We start from the raw sequence: 24,800 nt of genomic DNA on the forward strand, positions 1-24,800 counted from the left end.
TAATAACAGAAAAAAACAATACAAGGATGGAAACCATGTCCTAGAAAAAGCAAGAAAGTAATTCTTCGACAAACCTAAAATAAGAGAGCCACAAGACAGAATGCCAATTCTAAAAACAAAAATAATAGGAAGCAACAATTACTTTTCCTTAATATCTCTTAATATCAATGGAGTCAATTCCCCAATAAGAAAACATAGATTAACAGACTGGATACACAAACAGGACCCAACATTTTGCTGCTTACAGGAAACACATCTCATGGAAAAAGACAGACACTACCTCAGAATGAAAGGCTGGAAAGCAATTTTCCAAGCAAATGGTCTGAAGAACCAAGCTGGAGTAGCCATTCTTATAACTAATAAAATTGACTTCCAACCCGAAGTTATCAAAAAAGACAAGGAGGGGCACTTCATACTCATCAAATGTATAATCTTCCAAGAGGAACTCTCAATTTTGAATATCTATGCTCCAAATGCAAGAGCAGCAACATGCATTAAAGAAACTTTAGTAAAGCTCAAAGCACACATTGCAACTCGCACAATAATAGTGGGAGACTTCAACACACTACTTTCATCAATGGACAGATCGTGGAAATAGAAACTAAACAGGGACACAGTGAAACTAACAGAAGTTATGACACAAATGGATTTAACAGATATCTACAGAACATTTTATCCTAAACCAAAAGAATATACCTTCTTCTCAGCACCTCATGATACCTTCTCCAAAACTGACCATATAATTGGTCACAAAACAGGCCTCAACATATACAAAAATATTGAAATTGTCCCATGCATCCTATGAGACCACCATGGACTAAGGCTGATATTCAATAACAATATAAATAATAGCCAACATTCACATGGAAACTAAATAACACTCTCCTCAATGATACCTTGGTCAAGGAAGGAATAAAGAAAGAAATTAAGGACTTTTTGGAGTTTAATAAAAATGAAGCCACAAAATACCCAAACTTATGGGACACAATGAAAGCATTTCAAAGAGGAAAACTCATAGCTCTGAGTGCCTCCAAAAAGAAACTAGAGAGAGCACATACTGTTTTAAATGGCACATAAGCCTTTGCTACGTTTGGATCATTCAGCAGAAGCTGAGAAACTGTCATGAGACTCTTTGAACCTTGAAGAAATGTTGTCTCTTTGGAATATCTGCACTTGTTGCTATGTGAGAGTTTGCAGCTACACTCATCTTTGTTCTAAGACATTTCAGGCAAACCTGTAGTTCTTTATTTGACTATGGCTAGCCAAGGTCAAAAGGGACTGAGATTTGTTTTGGTTGTCTGCTCTCATGAGCAGTTAGGACAAGATAACCTTGGTAGCTTGAACCTTTCCCATCCCCAATTAATTTTATATAATATTTGAATAAAATAGCTAGAGTGAGTTAGCTAGGGGTCAGTCCTTCTGAGAAGATATACCCCTCGGCACCTTCAGAAATGAAGGCTTAGCATCTTGGTGATCTTCTCTGCTTATTGTGCCACCTACTACCAACATCAATCAACACCATCTGGAGAATGTATGTACAGACCTGCTGCCCCACAACAATAGTTGCAAGCCATCCTCCTGTCTCAGCCCTCTTGAGTAGCTAGCTAATACAACTGAAGAATGACAGAACATGCAACTCAGCTATATATTCAGGAATAATGCACAGTTGTGACAATGTGTTTGTCACAAAGTCCTTGGAGGATTTTTGGAGGTTCTGTGTGCATGTCTAGTATCAGATTGAGAGTAATGCCAATGAGACACACACTTAGAACCTTGTGCACTGCTTGTGAAAAAACTCAGCCAGGTGTGTTGGTTTAGAACAGTCATTCTATCAAGTGGAATGCTGAGGCAGCAGTTGTGCTGGGAATTGGGGTTTCAGATTAACCTTAGCTATATATCAAGACTTTGTCTAAACACATGCTAATTTTTAGTACATAAATATCTACTAAATGAGTGTTTGGGGAGTTAAGCTAATGGCTCTTGAGTGTCACTCTAGTTTTAGTTTTGTGGCTTTACAAAAGGAAATCTTTAGTCCAGACACTTCCAATAAATTTGTTGTGATCTGCCTGTATCTTATTATGGAGTGATGAGATTCATGTGTGTGAATTGTAAACATGGGGATTTCTTTGTTTGCTTTGACACTAAGGCTCTCTATATAGCACTGAAGGTTCTGGCACTTTTCATGTAGTCAAGGCTGGACACATATTATTATTTTCTTCTCCTCCTCCTCCTCCTTCTCCTTCTCCTTCTCCTTCTCCTTCTCCTTCTCCTTCTCCTTCTCCTTCTCCATCTCCTTCTCCTTCTCCTTCTCCTTCTCCTTCTCCTTCTCCTTCTCCTTCTCCTTCTCCTTCTCTTCCTCCTCCTTCTCTCCTCTCCCCTCTCCTCTCGCCTCTCCCTTCCCCTCCTCTCCTCAACTCTCCTCTCTTCTTTCTCTCTATCTCCCTCCCTTTCTTTTCTTTTCTTTCTTTCTTTCTTTCTTTCTTTCTTTCTTTCTTTCTTTCTTTCTTTCTTTCTTTCTTTCTTTCTTTCTTTCTTTCTTCCTTCCTTCCTTCCTTCCTTCCTTCCTTCTTTCTCTGTTTATTTTCTTCTTTCTTTCTCTCCCCTCTCTCTTTTCCTTCCTCCCTTCCTTCTTTTTTTTGTAGAGCAGAAAAGGGTTATTTTTCCTCAGAATAAACAGAAGTTAGGGATGCATCTACAAACCACATTAACTTTCAGTTGATCCCAACTCTTTTTGGATTAGCTGTTAAAAAATGTTAGGGGCTCAAACCTGTTTGAAGATGTTCACTCCAGACAGAATGTACATGGAAGATGCTTGAAGATTGCATGTTTTTTTCCCTGAGTGATGTGTAAGACAAACAGAATTTGCTGGGAGACATCTTTCCAAGCATCCCCTCCATATTCACATTGAAGGATATGCATCAAGTATCCATCTTCTAGTCAGCACTCAGACCCCATGCTAATTCTCCATCTCAATCAATCCCTTTCCCAACTACTTGAGCTCTCCAAGTCTTCATGGCTCTGGACCTAAAATACCTACTATGGTCCTGTCTGTTCTTCAGGTTTTACCCATTGTGAGTTGGGAATTCAGGCTCCCAGTAAAGAAAACTTCCATGACTGGATTATGAGAGGCTAACCTTTTAGTCACCTCCACCTATGGGGTGTTTTCAAATACATAAAGTGTTGTCAAGTCCAAAGAGATGAACATCAATAAACAAATTAAGATCAGAGATAAATACAAAAGATACTAATCACTCCAGCAAGAAGGCCTTATGGATGAGAGGGGCAGGGAGGACCCTTCTTCCCCATTACATTCTTAGTCTTTTGATTCATGTCAATTTTTATCTTCATCCCTGAATAAAGTCACATTTTGAGGCTTAAGCTTTCTAATGACCCCAGCTAAACACCTCCAGTTTACCAATGGCCTTTGTATAACTGGGTTTAACAAGACCTGCTTTTCTCTAAATTTAAGTGAACATATTTACACTTGGAACAAATTATAAAGATATGATGCATCTCACTCAATTCTTGAAATCCCCAAGGGTAACTTTGATGCTGTTCCTATCAAAAATAGGATAAGTAACAATGGAAAACATGCCAATCCAAGAATGCCCATACATGGTCACTGTTGGTCACAAGACTCAAAAAGTAAATAGTATCCTCTAACAAGAAAGTTGTGCTGACTTTGATTAAGATGGGAGAGGGGTTACTTAGGTTAAAAGTTTTGGGGGTGTGGTGAGAGTTCTAATGTAGGTAAATAAAATGGTCAGTAAAGAACCCAGGGAGGAAATGTAGATGACTATATCTATAGGGTATAGAGAGCATACAAAGCCAACATATAAATGAAGGAGTGGAAGTATAGGTTAATCCAATACCTCAGGTGGGACACCTAGAGAGACCAATACAGAAATTCAAATCAAAGCTTAGCAATCATTAAAAAGAAATACATAGTTATTTTATTGACACTAGGCTTAAACTTGTGTTAAACAAGTAAACCCTGTGAATAGCACATGGCTAAGATTCTAGCCTACTTTCCCAAACCATTTTACAATTTAGTAAGTTAACAGTCGTTCAAAAGTCTTACATCTGCCTGTGATCTTTAAATAAAAAAAAACAAAAAACAGAGTGTACCTTTAATCCTGCATAGCTATAAATCTGATTTGTTCTACTACAACCTGTCCACCTGTACAACAGGTTCTGCATATCCACTAGAACTGACCATGATAAAGTTTAAATTAGAGAGTAACTTTGCTGCCTACAGATAGTAACTGATAATGGGACGAGATAAGACTGCTAAGCTTCTGTAAAGCAGGATTTCATCAATGAGACAAAATGGCAGTCTACACATTGAGAAAGTATCTTCACCAACCCACACAGATAGGTTTAGATGATGACAGAGTGGTAACATCTAAAATTTATAAAGAAATCAGGAAGTTAGACACCAACAACACACATAACATAATTTCAAAATAGGGCACAAAGTTAAACAGCAAATGCTTAACAAATGAGTCTCAAAAGGTGGTGAAGCAATTAAAGAAATGTACAAAGTCCTTAGTAATCAGAGAAATACAAATCGAAACAGCTTTTTGGTTCCATCTTACACCCATCAAATTGGCTCCAATCAAAATTCAAGTGATAGCACATGTTGGCCAGCATGTAAATAAGGCAAAGGGCACACTTCTCCTTTGCTGTTGGAAGTGCAAACTTGTATGACCATATTGGAAACAATTTGGCAGTTTCTCAGAAAACTAGGAATATAGTTCTACCACAGGATCCAGCCATACCACTCCTTGGCATATACCCAAAAGATGCACCACCATATCACAAAAACCTTGTTCAACTATGTTTATAGAAACTTAATTCAAAATAGGCAAAAACTGAAAAAAAAAAAAGACTAGATATCCCTCAACTGAAGAATGGATAAAGAAAATGTGGTGCATCTACACAATCAAATATTATTCACATGGTGAAATATTATTCAACTATGAAAAAAAGGCATCATGAATTTTACAGGCAAATGGATGGATCTTAAGAATATCATTCTGAGCAGGATAACCCTGTTCCAAAAGAACAGGCATGGTAAGTTTTCACTTATAAGTGGATTACAGAGTCAGAAATGTACTGCTGCAGGGACTAGAGAGTTGGCTCAGTGGTTAAGAGCACTGACTGCTCTACCAAGGCTTTGAGGTCAAATCCCTGCAACTACATGGTGGCCCACAACCATCCATAATGAGATCTGATGCCCTCTTCTGGTGTGTCCGAAGACAGCTACAGTGTACTTACATATAATAGTAAATAAATCATTGGAGCCAGTAGGGCCAGATCAAGCAGAGGTCCTGAGTTCAGTTCCCAGCAACCACATGATGGCCACAACCATCTGTACAGCTACAGTGTACTCATATACATAAAATAAATAAATCTTATTTTAGAAAAGAAAAACTGTACTGCTGCCTTATGCCTGAGTTGCTGGAGTAGGTACTGGTCTGGTATATCTAATAAGACAGCCTTGTGAGTGCAATACCTGACTCTAAAAACTCCAGCCACCAAAATACATGCTTCTGTGAAAACAAATGTATCTATGAAGGTGCTCAGGATTTTAACAGTCCAGCTTTACTGTAGCAACATTTCAGAAAGAAAGTGGATACAGGATTGTGGTTAAGGAGAATAAATCCATGAGAAAAGTGCTACCTCTGGAAAATCTCACTGTTGATCTTACAACCTGATCCATTGGTGTTCTGCTCAGGAAATTGTCCCTTGTACCACTATATTCAAGGGTATTTCTCACTTTCCCTTCTACTACATTTAATGTATCTGGTCTTATGCTGTGTTTGAATTGAGGTGGTGATTGCATTATATCTGTAGATTGGTTTTTGTATGGTGGCCATTTTTCACTAAGTGAATTGTTGTTATCCATGAGCAGGAGAGATCATTCAATCTTCTGATATCTTCTTCAATTATTTCTTCAAAGACTTGCAGTTCTTTTTCATAAACATCTTTCACTTTCTTTTTTTTTTATTTTTTAATGTCTGTTTTTTAAAGATATTTTCTTCATTTACATTTCAAATGTTATCCCCTTTCCTCGTTTCCCCTCAGAAATCACCAGTCTTCTCCACCCTTCTCCCTGCTCCCCAACCAACACACTCCTGCTTCCTGGCCCAGGCATTCCCCTATACTGGGGAATAGAACTTTCACAGGACCAAGGGTCTCTCCTCCCATTGATGACCACCTTGGCCATCCTCTGCTGCATATGCATACGAGTCCTAACATGTGTTTCTTTTAATTGGTGATTTAGTCCTTGGGAGCTCCTGAGTCACTGGTTAGTTCATACTGTTGTTCCTCCTATGGGGCTGCAAACCCCTTCAGCTCCTTGGGTACTTTCTCTAGCTCCTTCATTGGAGACCTTGTGCTCCATCTAATGGATGACTGTGAGCATCCACGTTTGTATTAGTCAGGCACTGGCAGAGCCTCTCAGGAGGCAGCTTCTCAGGATATCAGGCTCCTGTCAGCAAGCTCTTGTAGGCATCCCATAATGTCTGTGTTTGGTGGTTGTTTGGGATGGATTTCCAGGTGGTGCAGTTTCTGGATGGTCATTAATTCAGTTTCTTTTCCATACTATGTCTCTGTCACTCCTTCCACGGGTATTCATTCCCCCTTCTAAGAAGGATCAAAGTATCCACACTTTGGTCTTCCTTCTTGAATTTCATGTGTTTTTCAAATTGTATCTTGGGTAATCTAAGTTTCTGGGCTAATATCCACTTATCAGTGAGTGTATATTATGTGTGTTCTTTTGCAATTGGGTTTCCTCACTTAGGATGATAGCTTCAGATATATCCATTTGTCTAAGAATTTCATAAATTCGTTGTTTTTAATAGCTGAGTAGTACTCCATTTTTAAAATGTACCACATTTTTTTTGGTATCCATTCCTCTGCTGAGGGACATCTGGTTTTTTTTCCAGCATCTTTCTATTATAAATAAGACTGCTATGAACATATTAGCATGTGTCCTTATTACAAGATGGAGCCTAATCTGTGTATATGCCCAGAATTGATTGGGATTGCTGGATCTTCTGGTGGAACTATGTCCAATTTTCTGAGGAACCACCAAAATGATTTTCAGAGTGTTTTTACCAGCTTTCAATCCCAGCAGTAATGGATGAGTGCTACTCTTTCTAACTCTGTGAAGAATTGAGTTGGAATTTTGATGGGGATTGCATTGAATCTGTAGATTGCTTTTGCAAGATAGCCTTTTTTTACTATATTAATCCTACCAATCCATGAGCATGGGACATTTTTCTGTCTTCTGAGATCTTCTTTGATTTCTTTCTTCAGAGACTTGATGTTCATCTCATAGAGATCTTTAACTTCCTTAGTAAACACCATGGTATTTCATATTATTTCTGACTATTGTGAAGGGTGTTGTTTCCCTAATTTCTTTCTCAGACTGTTTATCCTTTGTGATAAAAAAGGACACTGATTTGTTTTATTTAATTTTATATCCAGCTCCTTCACTGAAGCTGTTTATCAGGTTTACGAGTTCTTTGGTGTTATTTTTTGTGGTCACTCAAATATACTATCAATCATATCATCTGCAAATAGTGATATTTTGGTTACTTATTTTTCAATTTGTATTCCTTTCATCTCCTCTTGTTGTCTAATTGCTGTACCTAGGACTTCAATTACTATATTGTATAAGTAGGGAGAGAGTGGTTGTAGTGGGATTGCTTCAAGTTTCTCTCCATTTAGTTTTATGTTGGATACCTGTTTGCTGTATATTCTGTTATGTTTAGATATGGGCCTTGAATTGCTGATCTGTCCAAGATTATTTATTTATTTATTTACTTATTTATTTTATGTAAGTACACTGTATCTATCTTCAGACACTCCAGAAGGGGGCGCCAGATCTCGTTAAAGATGGTTGTGAGCCACCATGTGGTTGCTGCGAATTGAACTAAGTACCTTTGGAAGAGCAGTCAATGCTCTTAACTGCTGAGCCATCTCTCCAGACTCCTCTCTAAGACTTTTATCATGATTTTGTCAAATGCTTTCTCAGCATTTAACGAGATGATCATGTGTTTTTTGTCTTTGAGTTTGTTTATATTGAGTATTACATTGATGGATTTGAGTATATTGAGCCATCCCTTCATCCCTGGGATGAAGCCTACTTGATCATGATGGATGATCGTTTTGATGTGTTCTTGGATTCGGTTTTCGAGAATTTTATTGAGTATTTTTGCGTCGATATTCATAAGGGAAATTGATCTGACATTCTCTTTCTTTGTTGGGTCTTTGTGTGGTTTAGGTAACACAGTAATTGTAGCTTCATAGAGTGAATTGGGTAGAATACCTTTTGTTTCTATTTTGCCGCAAAATTTGAGGAGTATTGAAATTAGGTCTTCTTTGAAAGTCTGATAGAACTCTCCACTAAACCCATCAGGTCCTGGGTTTGTTTGTTTGTTTGTTTGGGAGACTATTAATGACTTTCTATTTCTTTAGGGGATATGGAATTGTTTAGATTATTAATCTGATACTGATTTAACTTTGCTACCTGGTATCTGTCTAGAAAATTGTTCACTTCATCCAGGTTTTCCAATTCTGTTGATTATAGGCTTTTGTAAAGGATCTGATGATTTTTTAGATTTCCTCAAATTCTATTTTTATATCTGTATTAGTCAGGGTTCTCTAGAGTCACAGAACTTACGGACAGTCTCTAGATAGTAAAGGAATTTATTGATGACTTACAGTCGGCAGCCCAATTCCCAACAATGATTCAGTCGCAGCTGTGAATGGAAGTCCAAGGATCTAGCAGTTACTCAGTCTCACGCAGCAAGCAGGCGAAGGAGCAAGAGCAAGAGCTAGACTCCCTTCTTCCAATGTCCTTATATTGTCTCCAGCAGAAGGTGTAGCCCAGATTAAAGGTGTGTTGCACCACACCTTTAATCCGAGATGAAAGGTGTAGCCCAGATTAAAGGTGTGTTCCTTAAACTCGGAGATTCAATCTTCTGGAATCCATAGCCACTATGGCTCAAGATCTCCAAACCAAGATCCAGATAAGGATCTCCAAGCCTCCAGATAAGGGTCACTGGTGAGCCTTCCAATTCTGGATTGTAGTTCATTCCAAATATAGTCAAGTTGACAACCAGGAATAGCCACTACAATCCACCCCTTGTCAACTTGACACAAATAATATCTCATGTTCACATGAAACAATAACAAGGTTGTAAATACGCCTAACATGATATAACTATCCCTCGTACAATCGCAAACACATTAGTAAATTTACAATGGGCATTCATATTACTTTATAATCCTCGTTTTCCAATTCTGTTGATTATAGGCTTTTGTAAAGGATCTGATGATTTTTTAGATTTCCTCAAATTCTATTTTTATATCTCCATTTTCATTTCTGATTTTATTAATTAGTATACTCTCCCTGTGCCCTCTAGTTAGTCTGGCTAAGTAAGGGTTTATCTATCTTGTTGATTTTCTCAAAGAACCAGCTCCTGGTTTGGTTGATTCTTTGCATAATTCTTTTTGTTTCCACTTGGTTGACTTCAGCCCCGAGTTTGATTATTTCCTGCTGTCTATCCTCTTGAGTAAATTTGCTTCCTTTTGTTCTAGAGGTTTTAGTTGTTCTGTAAGCACCTCTTGTATGCTCTCTTCAGATTCTTTTTGGAAGTACTCAGAGCTATGAGTTTTCCTCTTAAGACAGCTTTCATTCTTTCCCATAAGGTTGGGTATGTTGTGTCTTCATTTTCATTAAGCTCTAAAAAGTCTTTAATTTCTTTCTGTATTTCTTCCTTGACCAAGTTATCATTGAGTAGAGTGTTTATCAGCTTCCAAGTGTATGTAGGCTTTCTATTATTTATGTTGTTATTGAAGATCAGATTTAGTCTGTGGTGATCTGATAGGATGCATGGGATTATTTCAGTATTTTTGTATTTTTTGAGGCCTATTTTGTGACCAGTTCTATGGCCAATTTTGGAGAAGGTACCATGAGGTGCTGAGACAAAGGTATATTCTTTTGTTTTAGGATAAAATGTTTTATAGATATCAGTTAAATTCATTTGCTTCATAACTTCTCTTAGTTTCATTGTGTCTCTGTTTATTTTCTGTTTCCAGGATCTGTCCATTGATGAGAATGGTGTGTTGAAGTCTCCCACTATTATTGTGTGAGGTGCAATGTGTGCTTTGAGCTTACTAAGGTTTCTTTAATGAATGTGGCTGCCCTTGCATTTGGAGCATTGATGTACGAATTGAGAGTTCATCCTGGTAAATTTTACCTTTGATGAGTATGAAGTGTCCCTCCTTATCTCTTTTGATAACTTTTGGTTGAAAGTTGATTTTATTCAATATTAGAATGCCTACTCCAGCTTGTTTTTTTGGAACATTTGCTTGGAAAATTGTTTTTCCAGCCTTTTACTCTGAGATAGTGTCTGTCTTTGTCATTGAGGTGGGTTTTCTGTTTAGTTTTTTTCCCCCCCTTTGGTTTTTCAAGACGGCTTTCTTTCTCTTTCTTTCTTTCTTTCTTTCTTTCTTTCTTTCTTTCTTTCTTTCTTTCTTTCTTTCTTTCTTTCTTTCCTCCCTCCCTCCCTCCCTCCCTCCCTCCCTCCCTCCCTCCCTCCCTCCCTCCCTCCCTCCCTCCCTTCTTTCTTTCTTTCTTTCTTTCTTTCTTTCTTTCTTTCTTTCTTTCTTTCTTTCTTTCTTTCTTTCTTTCTTTCTTTCTCTCTTAGTTATTTTCTTTATATACATTTCAAATGCTATCCTGAAAGTTCCCTGTACCCTCCCCACACCCTGCTCCCCTACCCAGGGTTTAAATGTATGTTCCTGACTATCCTGGAACTCACTCTGTAGACCAGGCTGGTATCAAACTCAGAAATATTCCTGCCCCTGCCTCCTAAGTGCTGGGATTAAAGGCATGTGCTACCACTGCCTGGCTGAGGTTGGTTTTCTTCATGCAGCAAAATGTTGACTCCTGTTTATGTAACCAGTCTGTTTGTCTATGTCTTTTTATTGGGGAATTCAGTCCATTGATATTAAGAGATATTAAGGAAAATCATTGTTACTTTCTATTATTTTTGTTGTTAGAATTCTAATTCATAATTCTTTGTTTTTGTTTTTTGTTTTTGTTTTTTTCAAGACAGGGTATCTCTGTATAGCCCTGGGTATCCTGGAACTCACTTTGTAGACCAGGCTGACCTTGAATTTAGAAATCGACCTGTCTCTGCCTCCCAAGTGCTGGGATTAAAGGCATGTGCCACCACCTCCTGGCTAATCAGTTTTTTGTATTTTTCTCCCTCCCCCTCTCTCTCTCTCTCTTCCTCCCCCCTCTCTCTTGTATTTTATTCACTTCAGCCTTCAATTTGATAACTCCTTGCCATTTATGACTCTTGGATATATTTGCTTCTCTATACTCTAGAGTTTCAGGTCTGTTGTTAAATTGCTAATATGGGATCTCTCTTTTTTATGTACACACTTAGTTCTATGTACTTCCTCTTAGCACCACTTTTTTGTGCCCCATATGTTTGGGTATGTTGTGCATTCATTTTTATTGAATTCTAGAAAATCTTTCTTTATTCCTGTCTTGACCCAATTTCACTGAGTAGAGAGCTGTTCAGTCTCTATCAATTTGTATCTTTCTGGTTTTTTCCTGTTGTTGAAATCCAGCATTGATCCATGGTAGTTTTATGAAAAGCAGGTTTTTTTTTCAATTTTCTGGAATTTGTTGAAATTTGCTTTGTGAACAAGTATCTTGTCAATTTTCAAGAAAGTTCTTGAGTGTTGAGAAACATGTATATTCTTTGGTGTTTCAGTAAAATGTATAGTATTTGTTATGTCCACTTTTTTTTCCAATATCTGTTAGCACCTGTGTTTGTTTGTTAACATCTTTTATCCTCCTGATTTAATTATCATCTTGGAGGCTCACTGCCTCACTCTGCTAACTTAGTTCTAGTCCTAGATGCTTCTAGCCTCTGTACAATCTCATTTAGATCTAGAATGTTTTCAGCCTTTGAGATTTTCTGCTGAACAAGCTTAGCCTTTTTTATACTTTCTGAACTGTGACTAACTGGTTCAACTCATCTTTTCTTCTTCAAACTCTGCCTGAGCTGATTAATTCAATCTGAGTTATCTGGGCTTTTGAGTGCATTTTTCTCATACTAACTTAAAAAATATATATTAAACTCATCCTTCTCATTCTCTGGTTCATTTAGTTTTCCCATGTATGTAGCTTACTCACTCTCTGTAATTTGTCTCTGTAGAATTGTTTCAACCTAAGAGCTTGCTCTCTCTGTCTGTACAGCCTGTGAAGTAGCTTCTCTTTCCTCTTTATGTTCATGAGGGTTGGGCATCTTTCTTTGATTTGTCACTTTGTCTGCCACTCAATTATACATCACTTTCAAAAATGGGTGCTTCGTTCTACAACAAACTAACTTTACCTTAATTTATTTTTTGGTATTAAAGGTTTTTACTAAGGGTGCATCCATATCCTATCCAAGAGATTAAAGGTGTGTGTTAAGTGCTTGATCACACCACATGTAGAATTTTTTTCTGTAAATAACACAGTATCAGTTTTCCCTGTGTGATCAGCTATTCTGAAATATTTCTTTGTTTAGTTTTGGGATGAATCACATGTTTGGCAGTTAGAGTGAGCAACTCCTGTAGAGACAAGGAATTCTTTGAACTCTAAAAAGGAGATAGGAGCAGATTGGATGCAACTCACAGCTCCTCATTCACCAACTTTGTCTCACTGCGTGCTGTACTACCACACCCAGTGTTCACATCACATGCTTATGGGGCCATAGCCTTCATAGATCATCTTGCAATAAAAGGACACTAGTGGATGTCAAATATCTTTCTCCTCTACAGTCTTTGCTCTGTCCAAATCTGAGTTGTCACTATTCATTTGTGATTTCTGTCTTTGCTTTGGTAACATTTTGCCAAACTGACCTCTGTACTCCTTTTGTAGCCATCACCAGTAGCAATAAAAGCAAAGAATTCATACTTTTAAAAAACCTTCATTGATATGTTTATGAAAATATAGTCTGGTGGCTCATTGCTTCAATGTCACTTTTGTTATCTCATATCCATGAAACAGTTCCTTTTAGGAACATTCAATAGGGATGTCCTAGACAGGAGTGACAGCTGGGATAGGTTCACTTGAGTTAGAGTCCCCTTGAGGTTGACCTCTACTAGATATCAGAATTTGATATTATCTACATCACATGCATATTCATAGGCTTTATTTCTCAGGTAGAAAGAAAAGAAACCACATAAAATTTTCTGCATGTGTCTGAGAGGTTTCCTTCACTTACTCTTTTGTATCCTATCTCCACAGTATCAGTGGAGACCAGAAAAGGGTACTGCATTATCTCTCATTGGTCTTTTTTTTTTTTTCCGAGACAGGGATTCTCTGTATAGCCCTGGCTGTCCTGTAACTTACTCTGTAGAACAGGTTGTCCTTGAACTCTGAAATATACCTGCCTCTACCTCCCAAGTGGTAGGATTAAAGGTGTGCACCATCACTGCCCAGCTCTGCTTTTTTTTTTTTTTTGAAATTTGTTTGTTTTGAATTAGGGTGCACTTTTGTAGTGGAGACATTCCTTGAACTCCCTAGAGATGGCATGCAGGCCTTGAACTCAGAGAGATTAGACTGTACCTCACAAGATCTGGTATTAAAGGCCTATAACACAATAACACATCAAGCTCTTTTGCTATTTTGGGGGGCATATATGTTTTCCGTGCTTACATGTTAGAATGAACTACCCTAAGAAGACAGAGGAGAATGACAGAGCTCCTATAACTGAAGTTGTAGATTGTTATGAGCTGATATATGGAAGCTATGAATAGAACACTCTCCCTGTGGAAGAGTAGTTCTTCTTGAAATTCCTGATCCATTCATAAAGGCCCTAAACATTTGAACTCATCTTCTGCAATTATTGCATCAAAGGCAAATCTGGGACAGAAATCAAATCAAACAAAGATAAATGAGAGAGAGAGAGAGAGAGAGAGAGAGAGAGAGAGAGAGAGAGAGAGAGAGAGACCCAGTGCAAACTAGAGAGACAAAGAGAAAGTTAGAGAAGGAGAGAACAACAGAGAGAAAGAGATATATTTAATGTTTTAACACTGACTTGGCGAATGGTTCTTCATTGATGGGTCTTCACTTGCCTGCCTAGAGATCTAATCATACTGGACACACCCTATCTCCTACCAACATAGTCAATCCTGTTACTGAGACCTACCTCTTAGCTCAGACCATATAACTCCAGAGAGACCTGAGAAATAGGCTGCAAATAATATGGAAGAATAAAAAAAAAATCTCAGGGTTCAAAGTTTGAGAAATATCCTGAATGAGCTTAGGATCATAGACCTCAGTATTGTACATCCCCTCATGAAGATCTGATTCACTCAACTAGGTGAAAAAAAGATTAAGTGGGTGGAGACTTCATCATCCTATCAGGTGGCAGCTTTGATCTGAGAGGTGTGGCTAAACATCAGAGGTTTGAGGGAGAAGGAGTATATAAGGACTCAAATGGCTCCACAAGACACTCTGAGCCTTGGAGTGTGGTGTGACTGACTGCCTGATCGTGCTGAGATTGGAGCTTCTGAGAGCAGTGTCCAAAGCAGGTAAGTCATTTATGCCCATCCAGACACTCCATTCGATAGTTCCCTATCCAACATTTGATCTTTTTATTTTTTAATATCTTTTATTAGGTATTTTCTCATTTACATTTCCAATTGCTATCACAAAAGTCCCCCATAACCTCCCGCACCGACTCTCCTACCCACCCACTCCCACTTTTTGGCCCAGGTGTTCCCTGTACTGGTGCATATAAAGTTTGCATGCTCAATGGGCTTCTCTTTCCAGTGATTGCCAACTAGGCCATCTTTTGATACATATGCAGCTAGAGACAAGAGCTCTGGGGTACTTGTTAGTTTATATTGTTATTCCACCTATAGGGTTGCAGTTCCCTTTAGCTCCTTGGGTACTTTCTCTAGCTCCTCCATTGGGGGCCCTGTGATCCATCCAATAGCTGAATGTGAGCATCCACTACTGTGTTTGCTAGGCCACGGCATAGTCTCACAAGAGACGGCTATATCAGGATCCTTTCAGCAAAATCTTGCTAGTGTATGCAATGGTGTCAGCGTTTGGAGGCTGATTATGGGATGGATCCTCGTGTATGGCAGTCTCTAATTGGTCCATCCTTTTTGTCTCAGCTCCAAACATTGTCCCTGTAACTCCTTACATGGGTGTTTTGTTCCCAATTCTAAGAAGGGGCAAAGTGTCCTTACTTTGGTGTTCGTTCTTCTTGAGTTTCATGTGTTTCACAAATTGTATCTTTTATCTTGGGTATTCTAAGTTTCTGGGGTAATATCCACTTATCAGTAAGAACATATCATTTGAGTTCTTTTGTGACTGAGTTACCTCACTCAGGATGATGCCCTCCAGGTCCATCCATTTACCTAGGAATTTCATAAATTCATTATTTTTAATAGCTGAGTAGTACTCCATTGTGTAAATGTGCCACATTTTTTTGTATTCATTCCTCTGTTGAGGGGCATCTGGGTTCTAATCCAGCTTCTGGCTAATATAAATAAGAATGCTATGAACATAGTGGAGCATGTGTCTTTCTTACCAGTTGGAACATCTTCTGAATATATGCCCAGGGGAGGTATTGTGGGATCCTCCGGTAGTACTATGTCCAATTTCCTGAGGAACTGAAGACTGATTTCCAGAGTGGTTGTACCAGCTTGCAATCCCACCAAAATGGAGAAATGTCCCTCTTTCTCCACATCCTCACCAGGATCTGCTGTCACCTGAATTTTTTGTCTTAGCCGTTCTCACTAATGTGAGGTAAAATCTCAGGGTTGCTTTGATTTGCATTTCCCTGATGATTAAGGATGTTGAACATTTTTTCATGTGCTTCTCAGCCATTTGGTATTCCTCAGGTGAGAATTCTTTGTTTAGCTCTGAGCCCCATTTTTTAATGGGGTTATTTGATTTTCTGGAGTCCACCTTTTTGAGTTCTTTATATATATTGGATATGAGACCCTATCTGATTTAAGATAGGTAAAGATCCTTTCCCAATCTGTTGGTGGCCTTTTGTGTTATTGACAGTATCTTTTTTTCTATATTTTTTAATTGGGAATTTATGTCAATTACACTTCCAATGCTATCCCAAAAGTCCCCCCCACACTCCCCCACCCACTCCCGTACCCACCCACTCCCACTTCTTGGCCCTGGCGTTCTTCTGATTCATATGCAGCTAGAGACATGAGCTCCAGGTGGGGTTAGTTCATATTGTTGTTCCTCCTATAGGATTGCAGATCCTTTCAGCTCCTTGAGTACTTTCCCTAGCTCCTCCATTGGGGGCCCTGTGATCCATCCAATAGCTGACTGTGAGCATCCACTTCTGTGTTTGCCAGGCCATGGAATAGTCTCACAAGAGACAGCCGTATCTGGGTCCTTTAACAAAATCTTGCTAGTGTATGCAATGCTGTCAGCGTTTGCAAGCTGACTTTGGGATGAATCCCTGGATATTGCAGTTTCTAGATGGTCCATCTTTTCGTCTCAGCTCCAATCTTTGTCTCTGTAACTCCTTCTATGGGTGTTTTCTTCCCAATTTTAAAAAGGGGCAAAGTGTCCACACTTTGGTCTCCGTTCTTAAAGAGTTTCATGTGTTTTGCAAATTGTATTTGCAAATTGCAAATGTAGTGGAGCATGTGTCCTTCTTACCGGTTGGAACACCTTCTGGATATGTGCCCAGGAGAGGTATTGAGAGATCCTCCGGTAGTACTATATCCAGTTATCTGAGGAACCACCAGACTGATTTCCAGAGTGATTGTACAAGCTTGCAATCCAACCAAAAATGGAGGAGTGTTCCTCTTTCTCTACTTCCTCACCAGCATCTGCTGTTACCTGAATTTTTGATCTTAGTCATTCTGACTGATGTGAGGTAGAATCTCAGGGTTGGTTTGATTTACATTTCCCTGATGATTAAGGATTTTGAACATTTTTTCAGGTGCTTCTCAGCAATTCGGTATTCCTCATGTGAGAAGTCTGTCCAGCTCTGAGCCCCGTTTTTTAATGGGGTTATTTGATTTTCTGGAGTCCACCTTCTTCAGGTCGTTATATATATTGGATATTAGTCCCCTATCCGATTTAGTATAGGTAAAGATTCTTTCCCAATCTGTTGTTGGCCTTCTTGTCTTATTGACGGTGTCTTTTGCCTTGCAGAATCTTTGCAATTTTATTAGGTCCCATTTGTCGATTCTCGATCTTACAGCACAAGCCATTGCTGTTCTATTCAGGAATTTTTCACCTGTACCCATATCCTCGAGGTTTTTCCCTACTTTCTCCTCAATAAGTTTCAGTGTCTCTGGTTTTATGTGCAGTTTCTCAATCTACTAAGATTTGACCTTAGTACAAGGAGATAGGAATGAATCAATTGTCATTCTTCTACATGATAACCCCCAGTTTAGCCAGCACCATTTGTTGAAGATGCTATCTTTTTTCCACTGGATGGTTTTTGCTCCCTTGTCAAAGTTCAAGTGACCATAGGTGTGTGGGTTCATTTCTGGGTCTTCAGTTCTATTCCACTGGTCTACTTGTCTGTTGCTATACCAGTACCATGCAGTTTTTTATCACAATTGCTATGTAGTACAGCTTTAGGTCAAGCATGGTGATTCCACCAGAAGTTCTTTTATCCTTGAGAAGAGTTTTTACTATCCTAGGTTTTTTTGTTATTCTAGATGAATTTGCAGATTGCCCTTTCTAATTCGTTTAAGATTTGAGTTGGAATTTTGATGGGGATTGCATTGCATCTGTAGATTGCTTTTGGCAAGATAGCCATATTTACTATATTGATCCTGCCAATCCATGAGCATGGGAGATCTTTCCATCTTCTGAGATCTTCTTTAATTTCTTTCTTCAGAGACTTGAAGTTCTTATCATACAGATTTTTCACTTTCTTAGTTAGAGTCAAACCAAGGTATTTTATATTATTTGTGACTATTGAGAAGGGTGTTGTTTCCCTAATTTCTTTCTCAGCCTGTTTATTCTTTGTGTAGAGAAAGGCTATTGACTTGTTTGAGTTAGTTTATATCCAGCTACTTCACAGAAGCTGTTCATCAGGTTTAGGAGTTCTCTGGTGGAAATTTTAGGGTCACTTATAAATACTATCATATCATCTGCAAAAAGTGATATTTTGACTTCTTCTTTTCCAATTTGTATCCCCTTAATCTCCTTTTGTTGTCGAATTGCTCTGGCTACGACTTCAAGTACAATGTTGAATAGGTCGAAAGAAAGTGGGCAGCCTTGTCTAGAACCTGATTTTAGTGGGATTGCTTCCAGCTTCTCACCATTTACTTTGGTATTGGCTACTGGTTTGCTGTATATTGCTTTTATCATGTTTATGTATGGGCCTTTAATTCCTGATATTTTCAAGACTTTTATCATAGATGGGTGTTGGATTTTTTCAAATGTTTCCTCAGCATCTAACTAGATGATCATGTGGTTTTTATCTTTGAATTTGTTTATATACTGGATTATGGCCATATATTAAACCATCCCTGCATCCCTGTCATGAAACCTACTTAGTCAGGATGGATGATTGTTTTCATGTGTTCTTGGATTCGGTTAGTGAGAACTTGATTGAGGATTTTTGCATCAATATTCATAAGGGAAATTGGTCTGAAGTTCTCTATCTTTGTTGGGACCTTCTATGATTTAGGTATCAGAGTAACTGTGGCTTCATAGAATGAGTTGGGTAGAGTACCTTCTGTTTCCGTTTTGTGGAATAGTTTGTGAAGAACTGGGATTAGATCTTCTTTGAAGGTCTGATAGAATTCTGCACTAAACCCATCTGGTCCTGAGCTTTTTTTTTTGTTTTTGTTTTTGTTTTTTGTTTTTTTGTTTTTTTTTTTTTGCTTGGGGGACTATTAATGACTCCTTCTATTTCTTTAGGGGATATAGTACTGTTTAGATCATTAAGTTGATATAGATTTATAAATGACAAGGAAGAAACTTCTATAGGGAAGAAAATTTCGGCTTGGTTTCAAGAAAACTCTCACATTGACAATCTGAAGCATTCATTCTCCTGTTTGATTGATTGATTGATTGACTTTTAATTTCTAACTCCAGCTCACTAAGCCCTCTCTCAACCCTTCCCCCACTCCCCTAGCCTTCTGGTCTGAGTGAGTGGGCCCTTCATGGACCTTTTCCCACTCTGGTACATTAAGTCTGAGAACTCAGGTGTTTCCTCCCTTCCTGTGATTCCACAAGGAAGATCAAGTATTAGAATATATCATGCATATAGGCAACTGCTTTTGGGAGAGACAGGTTAAGCATGTGTGTGGGCCTATGTGAAACCAAGCTGCATTAAAGCTACATATGTGTGTGTAACCCTATGTCCTGTCTCTGTGTGTTCTTTTGTTTGTAGTTCAGTCTCTGAGAGACCCCAGGGTCTATGTTACTTGAAAGTTTCAGTCTTCCTGTAGAGTTCCTATTCCCTTCCATGCCTGCAGACCAACCCTCTATTCCATAGGATTCCTCAAGCTCCATTCACATTTTGTCTATGGGTCTTTGAGTCACCTTCAGGATGGAGCCTCTCAGAATAGAAATTCTAGCTTCATGTCTGGAAGTATAACAGAGTATCATTAATCTTAAGAATTGGTGTTTGTGCATGAGGATGGTCTCATGTTGGAGCCATTATTATTTGGCTGTTCCTTTAGTCTCAGTTCCATCTGCCTCTTATAATTATTATATCTTCCTTCTATGTAATATTCAAGCATTCTCACTTGACCTTCCTTCTGGTTAGCTTCATTGGGTCTGCAGAGTATAGCATGGGTATCCTGTATATTGAGGCTAATATCCACACACTAGTGAGTATATACACAATGTGCGTCCATTTTGGACTGGTCATGTTACTCAGCATGATATTCGCCCACTCCATACATTTGCCTGCACAACTTATGCTGTCTTTGATTTTAATAATATTCAATCGTGTAGATGTATCTCATTTTCTTTATCAGTCTTCATCTGTGACCATCTCTGGTTGTTTCCAGTTTTGGGCTATTAACAGAAAGCTTCTATGAACATAGTTGAACAAGTGTCTTTGTGCCATTGAGGAGCATCTTTAAGGTCACCAGAAAATGTAGGTTCCTTTGGGCTAGCATTCTGCACAGGGCAGCTTAACTTGCCCCAGAGGACTCATCAAGTGGAGAAGATGAGTGGCTTATCTGTATAGTTCAGGATCCACAAGTATCTTTAAGGTGGGAGAAGAGGTGGCTAGAGTGTTGGGGGTCCCCTGAGATAGCAGGCAGTTCAAGGTAGCTTGACTTCTCTCCAGAAGACTGGGTGAGCAGGGAATATGGGAGAGGAAATGGATGCTTAACTGTATAGTTTCTGATCTACAGGTCTGCTGAATGTGACTGGAGATTGCATATAAAGATGGAGTACAGGGTGCTTTGGGCAGATTAGAATGCCTGGGAGGACTCAATGAGGAGGAAATAGGGTGGGAAAGAAGCTTACCTGAAATGTTCAGGTTGCCCACGTCTGATGAAGGTGGGAGGAAAGGTGATGGGAAGAATGAAGAAAACCTTCAATAGCAGGCTGTTCAGGGCCTCAATGCATTCTATCTCTTAAAGGACAGTTTAGAGCTCAGCATTGCTCCTGCTTCTAAAGCTTATTGAAGTAAAATTTGTGTCTATTTGATACAATATATTGCTACACTGGTTGTAGAAAAAGCATAATTGTTTCCCACAAAAGTGTCAGAGTCAAGTGTGATTCTTCTCTTACAGAGTAGTGTAGGACTCAGAGTGAATATTTGATTGGATTGGGCAGAATATCAGGGAAAAGCTGTTTAAATGGCTCCTTATATATTACCAGAAGGACCTTGAAGGATCTTTGGCAATGAGAAAGATAAAGTTATCTGAATAACAAGGTTTTTAATGTCACCAGAGCAGTGATTGGACCAGTTCATGGTTTATGTAATTGAGAAGGTGGGGGGGGGGGTAAGAGGCTTGCTAATAGTGTTTTAGATGAAATATTTTTTCCTTTGGTTATTTCCTTATCATCTGAATATCTGAAAGCTACAATGAGCTTCAAGGACCCACCAACACTCCAGCAGCTGGCAAGAAGAAGCCTGCTGAAAGATGAAGCCTTGACCATCTCTGCTCTGCCGAACCTGCCCATGCAACTCTTCCCACCACTCTTCAAGGATGCATTCACCAACAAACATCCTAACATACTAAGGCAGATGGTGGTAGCATGGCCTTTCCCAACCCTTCCTGTGGGATCCCTGATGAAGATTCCTCACCTGGAGACCCTTAAAGCTGTGCTTGATGGCCTTGATTTGCTAATGTCACAAAAGGATCGACCTAGGTATGTGAGTCCAAGGTAGCATGGAGGGATGTGTGTGGATGAGAGCAAGTGAATACAGGTCCAAGTTGAATCAGAGGCGTCTGTTTATAGGGGTCAGTATCTTCTAGAATGGAAACAAAGAAGCAGGACTGTGGTGTATGTAGAACAGCTGAGAACAGAGGTAGTCTGTATGCAATGAGTTTGTCCCTGCCTCTACCCCAGCCACTAGAGAAATATAAGATTTCTCTGTTAAATGAAGTGAATTAAGGGAAATTGAATCATGGGTCCTGCAGATTACACATTGTGTCTCCTGTCCTATGAATGTCCTTCTACTTTACCCACAGCAGGTGGAACCTACAAGTGCTTGATTTGCGAGATGCCCACAAGGACTTCTGGGATGGTTGGGCTGGATTACTTCATGAAGTCTGCTCTCAAGATGTCTTTGGCAAGAACCAACCAGTGGGAAATCATCCCATCCTAGGGGGGAAACAGACCATGACTATAAAAATGAATCTTTCCCTCATGTCCCGCCGTCCTTCCAAATACCTAAAATATTTGTATCGGTGGGCCAAGGAGAGAAAAAATGGGATACAGGTGATCTGTGAGAAGTTGGAGTTTGGGGCCATTCCTGCCTATGACCCACTGGATGTTCTGAAGCTTTGTGATGCAGCCTCAATCCAGGAATTGGCAATAAACACATGCTGGGATATATATACCCTTGCATCACTAGCCCTTGGTGTGGGCCAAATGAAAAACCTCCAGAAACTCCTTTTCAAGGAAATCTGCATATCTTGGGATAGGCCTTGGGACCTAGAGAAGGAAGCCCGTATTGTTACAGAGATCTTTTCCGAGTTCTCCAAACTGCATAAGCTCCAGCATCTCTATCTGAATGATGTCTACTTCCTGACTGAACGCCTGGACCAAATGCTCAGGTAAGAAAGGACAGAGAGCTTCATCCAGGGGTAAGCAAAGTATTTTGTTGTTTTGCTTTATATTAAATATGAGATTATATAGTGGCTCACAGCCAGTGTTAACTTTATATGGATGTGAGCTTAGCACAATTGATACAGTTTATGCTACTGTTGTATCCTGACTTAGTAAAACCAGACTACCATGTATGTGTCAATGTTTTTAAAAAGGTTCTTGAGATATCCTGATGATGGGAAAATTGATCTGTAGAATGTATGAGATGTTACACCACATGTCCTCTCCTGTCAACTCTATCCTCAGAACTATATGAACCATTTCCATCTTCCTCTGACTTCTCATGGATCAAAGGAAATTTGAGCACAGAAAGGGATTATATAGATGGGAAGTGAGTGAATTACAGTTGTCATAAGGAAACCCTATGAACAGAATAGAGTCTGTGGGTGGAAGCTGGAACACATTGAGATGAATATTGGGAGAACTTTGGATGGTTGAGTGTTTCCCAGTTGATCCTTCTGGGTTCTCCTGTTTACATCACCTGTCCCCAAATATGTTTTGTGCTTACCAGTTTAGAGGGACCTGCAGAGGTGAGGCAGTAGCAGACAGTGACAAAAAATGTCATACCTTGAAGAGCATGAGTGGATTTGTTAGCTCCTCATCAGGGAGCAACTTGGCCTTGACCCTTATAATGGTCTGAGAATGACCTTGGGCTAAGAAGGTTCTGCAACCTTGAAGTCACAGCCTTTTCTCTGCCACTATTGAACTTGAGTGAAGTAAAGTCCTTTATCTCTTTCTCTCTCTTTTTTTCTCTTTAGGTGCTTTGAGAGTCCATTAGAGACACTTGCTATTACTCACTGCACACTGTCAGAATCAGATATGAGTTATCTGTCCCAGTGTCCAAGCATCCACCAGCTCAAACACCTGGACCTGAGTGGTGTCACCTTGATTTTAAGTCATCCATTCCTACAAAGCCTGCTAGAAAGACTGACAGCTACTCTGCAGACATTAAAATTGAAGGGCTGTAAGCTCATGGACTGGCAAATCAGTGACCTCCTGCCTGCACTGAGCCAATGTTCCCAGCTCACTGAAGTCGATTTTGTGGAGAACTTCTTTTCCATGGACAGCCTGAAGAAGTTGCTACAGAACACTGCCAACCTCACACAGCTGACCCTGGAGAAGTATCCTGCCCCTGATGAAGTCTATGATGACAGTGATGGTGTTATTCCAGACAGATTTTTGCAACTTTGTTCTGAGCTTATAGACACACTCAAGGTTGTAAGGCAGCCAAAGCAGGTCTACTTTGTGAGTAAGAGGTGTTTATATTGTCGGAATTTCTGTATCTACAGTTTTGTTGGGAATATATAAGTTGAGGTCATTACTAGGTTCTAACAAATGGAAGGCAGGTCTCAAGTGACTCATTAGAGGCATAGAACATATGTATTCAAGCATTTTTGGATGTACTTTGGAAAGATAATTTCATTTTCTTTAAATGTCAATCAAATTCTTCTGAAATAGGGTAGTTGTTTTGAGATGGAAAACCATGAGCTTATTTTCAGCCTAATGTCTACAGTACAGACACACCCTTGAACAGCATCTATATCTGAAAATTGTAGGGCTGCCTTCCAGCACTTTCAGAGTATGAGGAACAATAGAAGTTGGGAAGGGGATAAAAGAGAGAGGACATTATAAAGAGCATAATGGACTTGAATAGGAGGGCTCTGTTTCATTCTTCCTGTGGATTGCGTTCACCTTTTGGTTCTCCCCTTACATACTGTTCTACAGTATACAGACATATTTTTATGGAGTATATGTCTGACTAAACCTTGGAGTATTTTTGTATTAGACTCTTTTCACTGTTAAGCTCTATCTCTTTATTGGGGATGTCCTGCAGTCTGATTTTATCTTCTACCACCACCGTTAGCATTATAATTTCTCACAGGTTTTAATAAATCAGTTTTTAATAAGAATATGTTTTTGTTTTGTTTTGTTTTACTGAGTAACTTTTCTGACAACATCATACTTGTGTATTGTGCTTATCCTGATCCAATAATCTTGGGTCCCCTTGTCTTTGCCTCTTCTGCCTCCTAGATCTTTCAGAGTAATGACCCAACATGGTCTTTCCTTGGAGAGAATTTATAATCTTATCCTTCATGAGACCCTATCTGAAATGGCAATGGAATCTTTTGGTGGTGTGGCTCAGAGGTGCATAATGCTTGCTGTTTTTCTGAGGAGCAGTGTTTGTTTCCCAGAACCCAAACCCACCTGTATCTCCAATTCCAGGAGTCTGACCTTTTCCCCTAGTTTCTAGGGACACTTGAGTAACACGGACACACTGAAACACAAGAACGCACATACATAATTAGAAACAAATTAAAATAAATATTTAAAAATGAAAGTGAATACATTAAAACAATCATTAAATCCCTCCATACATTGGTCAATGGATTGGGATCTTCTGAGCAAACTACAAAAACCTAAAGTAGGTCCACTGGTGGTACTCATATATAGTCTTGAGATC

General features: G+C 39.1%; 1 protein-coding gene across 1 annotated transcript; it reads left to right on the top strand.

The window, feature by feature from the left end:
• The first annotated feature begins 14,539 nt into the window (after positions 1-14,539).
• Positions 14,540-24,247, top strand: Pramel24 (PRAME like 24). The gene is made up of 4 exons (NM_001085412.2): positions 14,540-14,619; positions 21,085-21,376; positions 21,700-22,287; positions 23,098-24,247. Exons 2-4 carry the CDS (start codon positions 21,090-21,092, stop codon positions 23,645-23,647), a joined length of 1,425 nt encoding a protein of 474 aa, NP_001078881.1. The 5' UTR covers positions 14,540-14,619; positions 21,085-21,089; the 3' UTR covers positions 23,648-24,247.
• Positions 24,248-24,800: the final 553 nt, after the last annotated feature.

Source organism: Mus musculus, chromosome 4 (assembly GCF_000001635.26).
Source record: "Mus musculus strain C57BL/6J chromosome 4, GRCm38.p6 C57BL/6J".
In the NCBI taxonomy this organism is placed as follows: domain Eukaryota; kingdom Metazoa; phylum Chordata; class Mammalia; order Rodentia; family Muridae; genus Mus; species Mus musculus.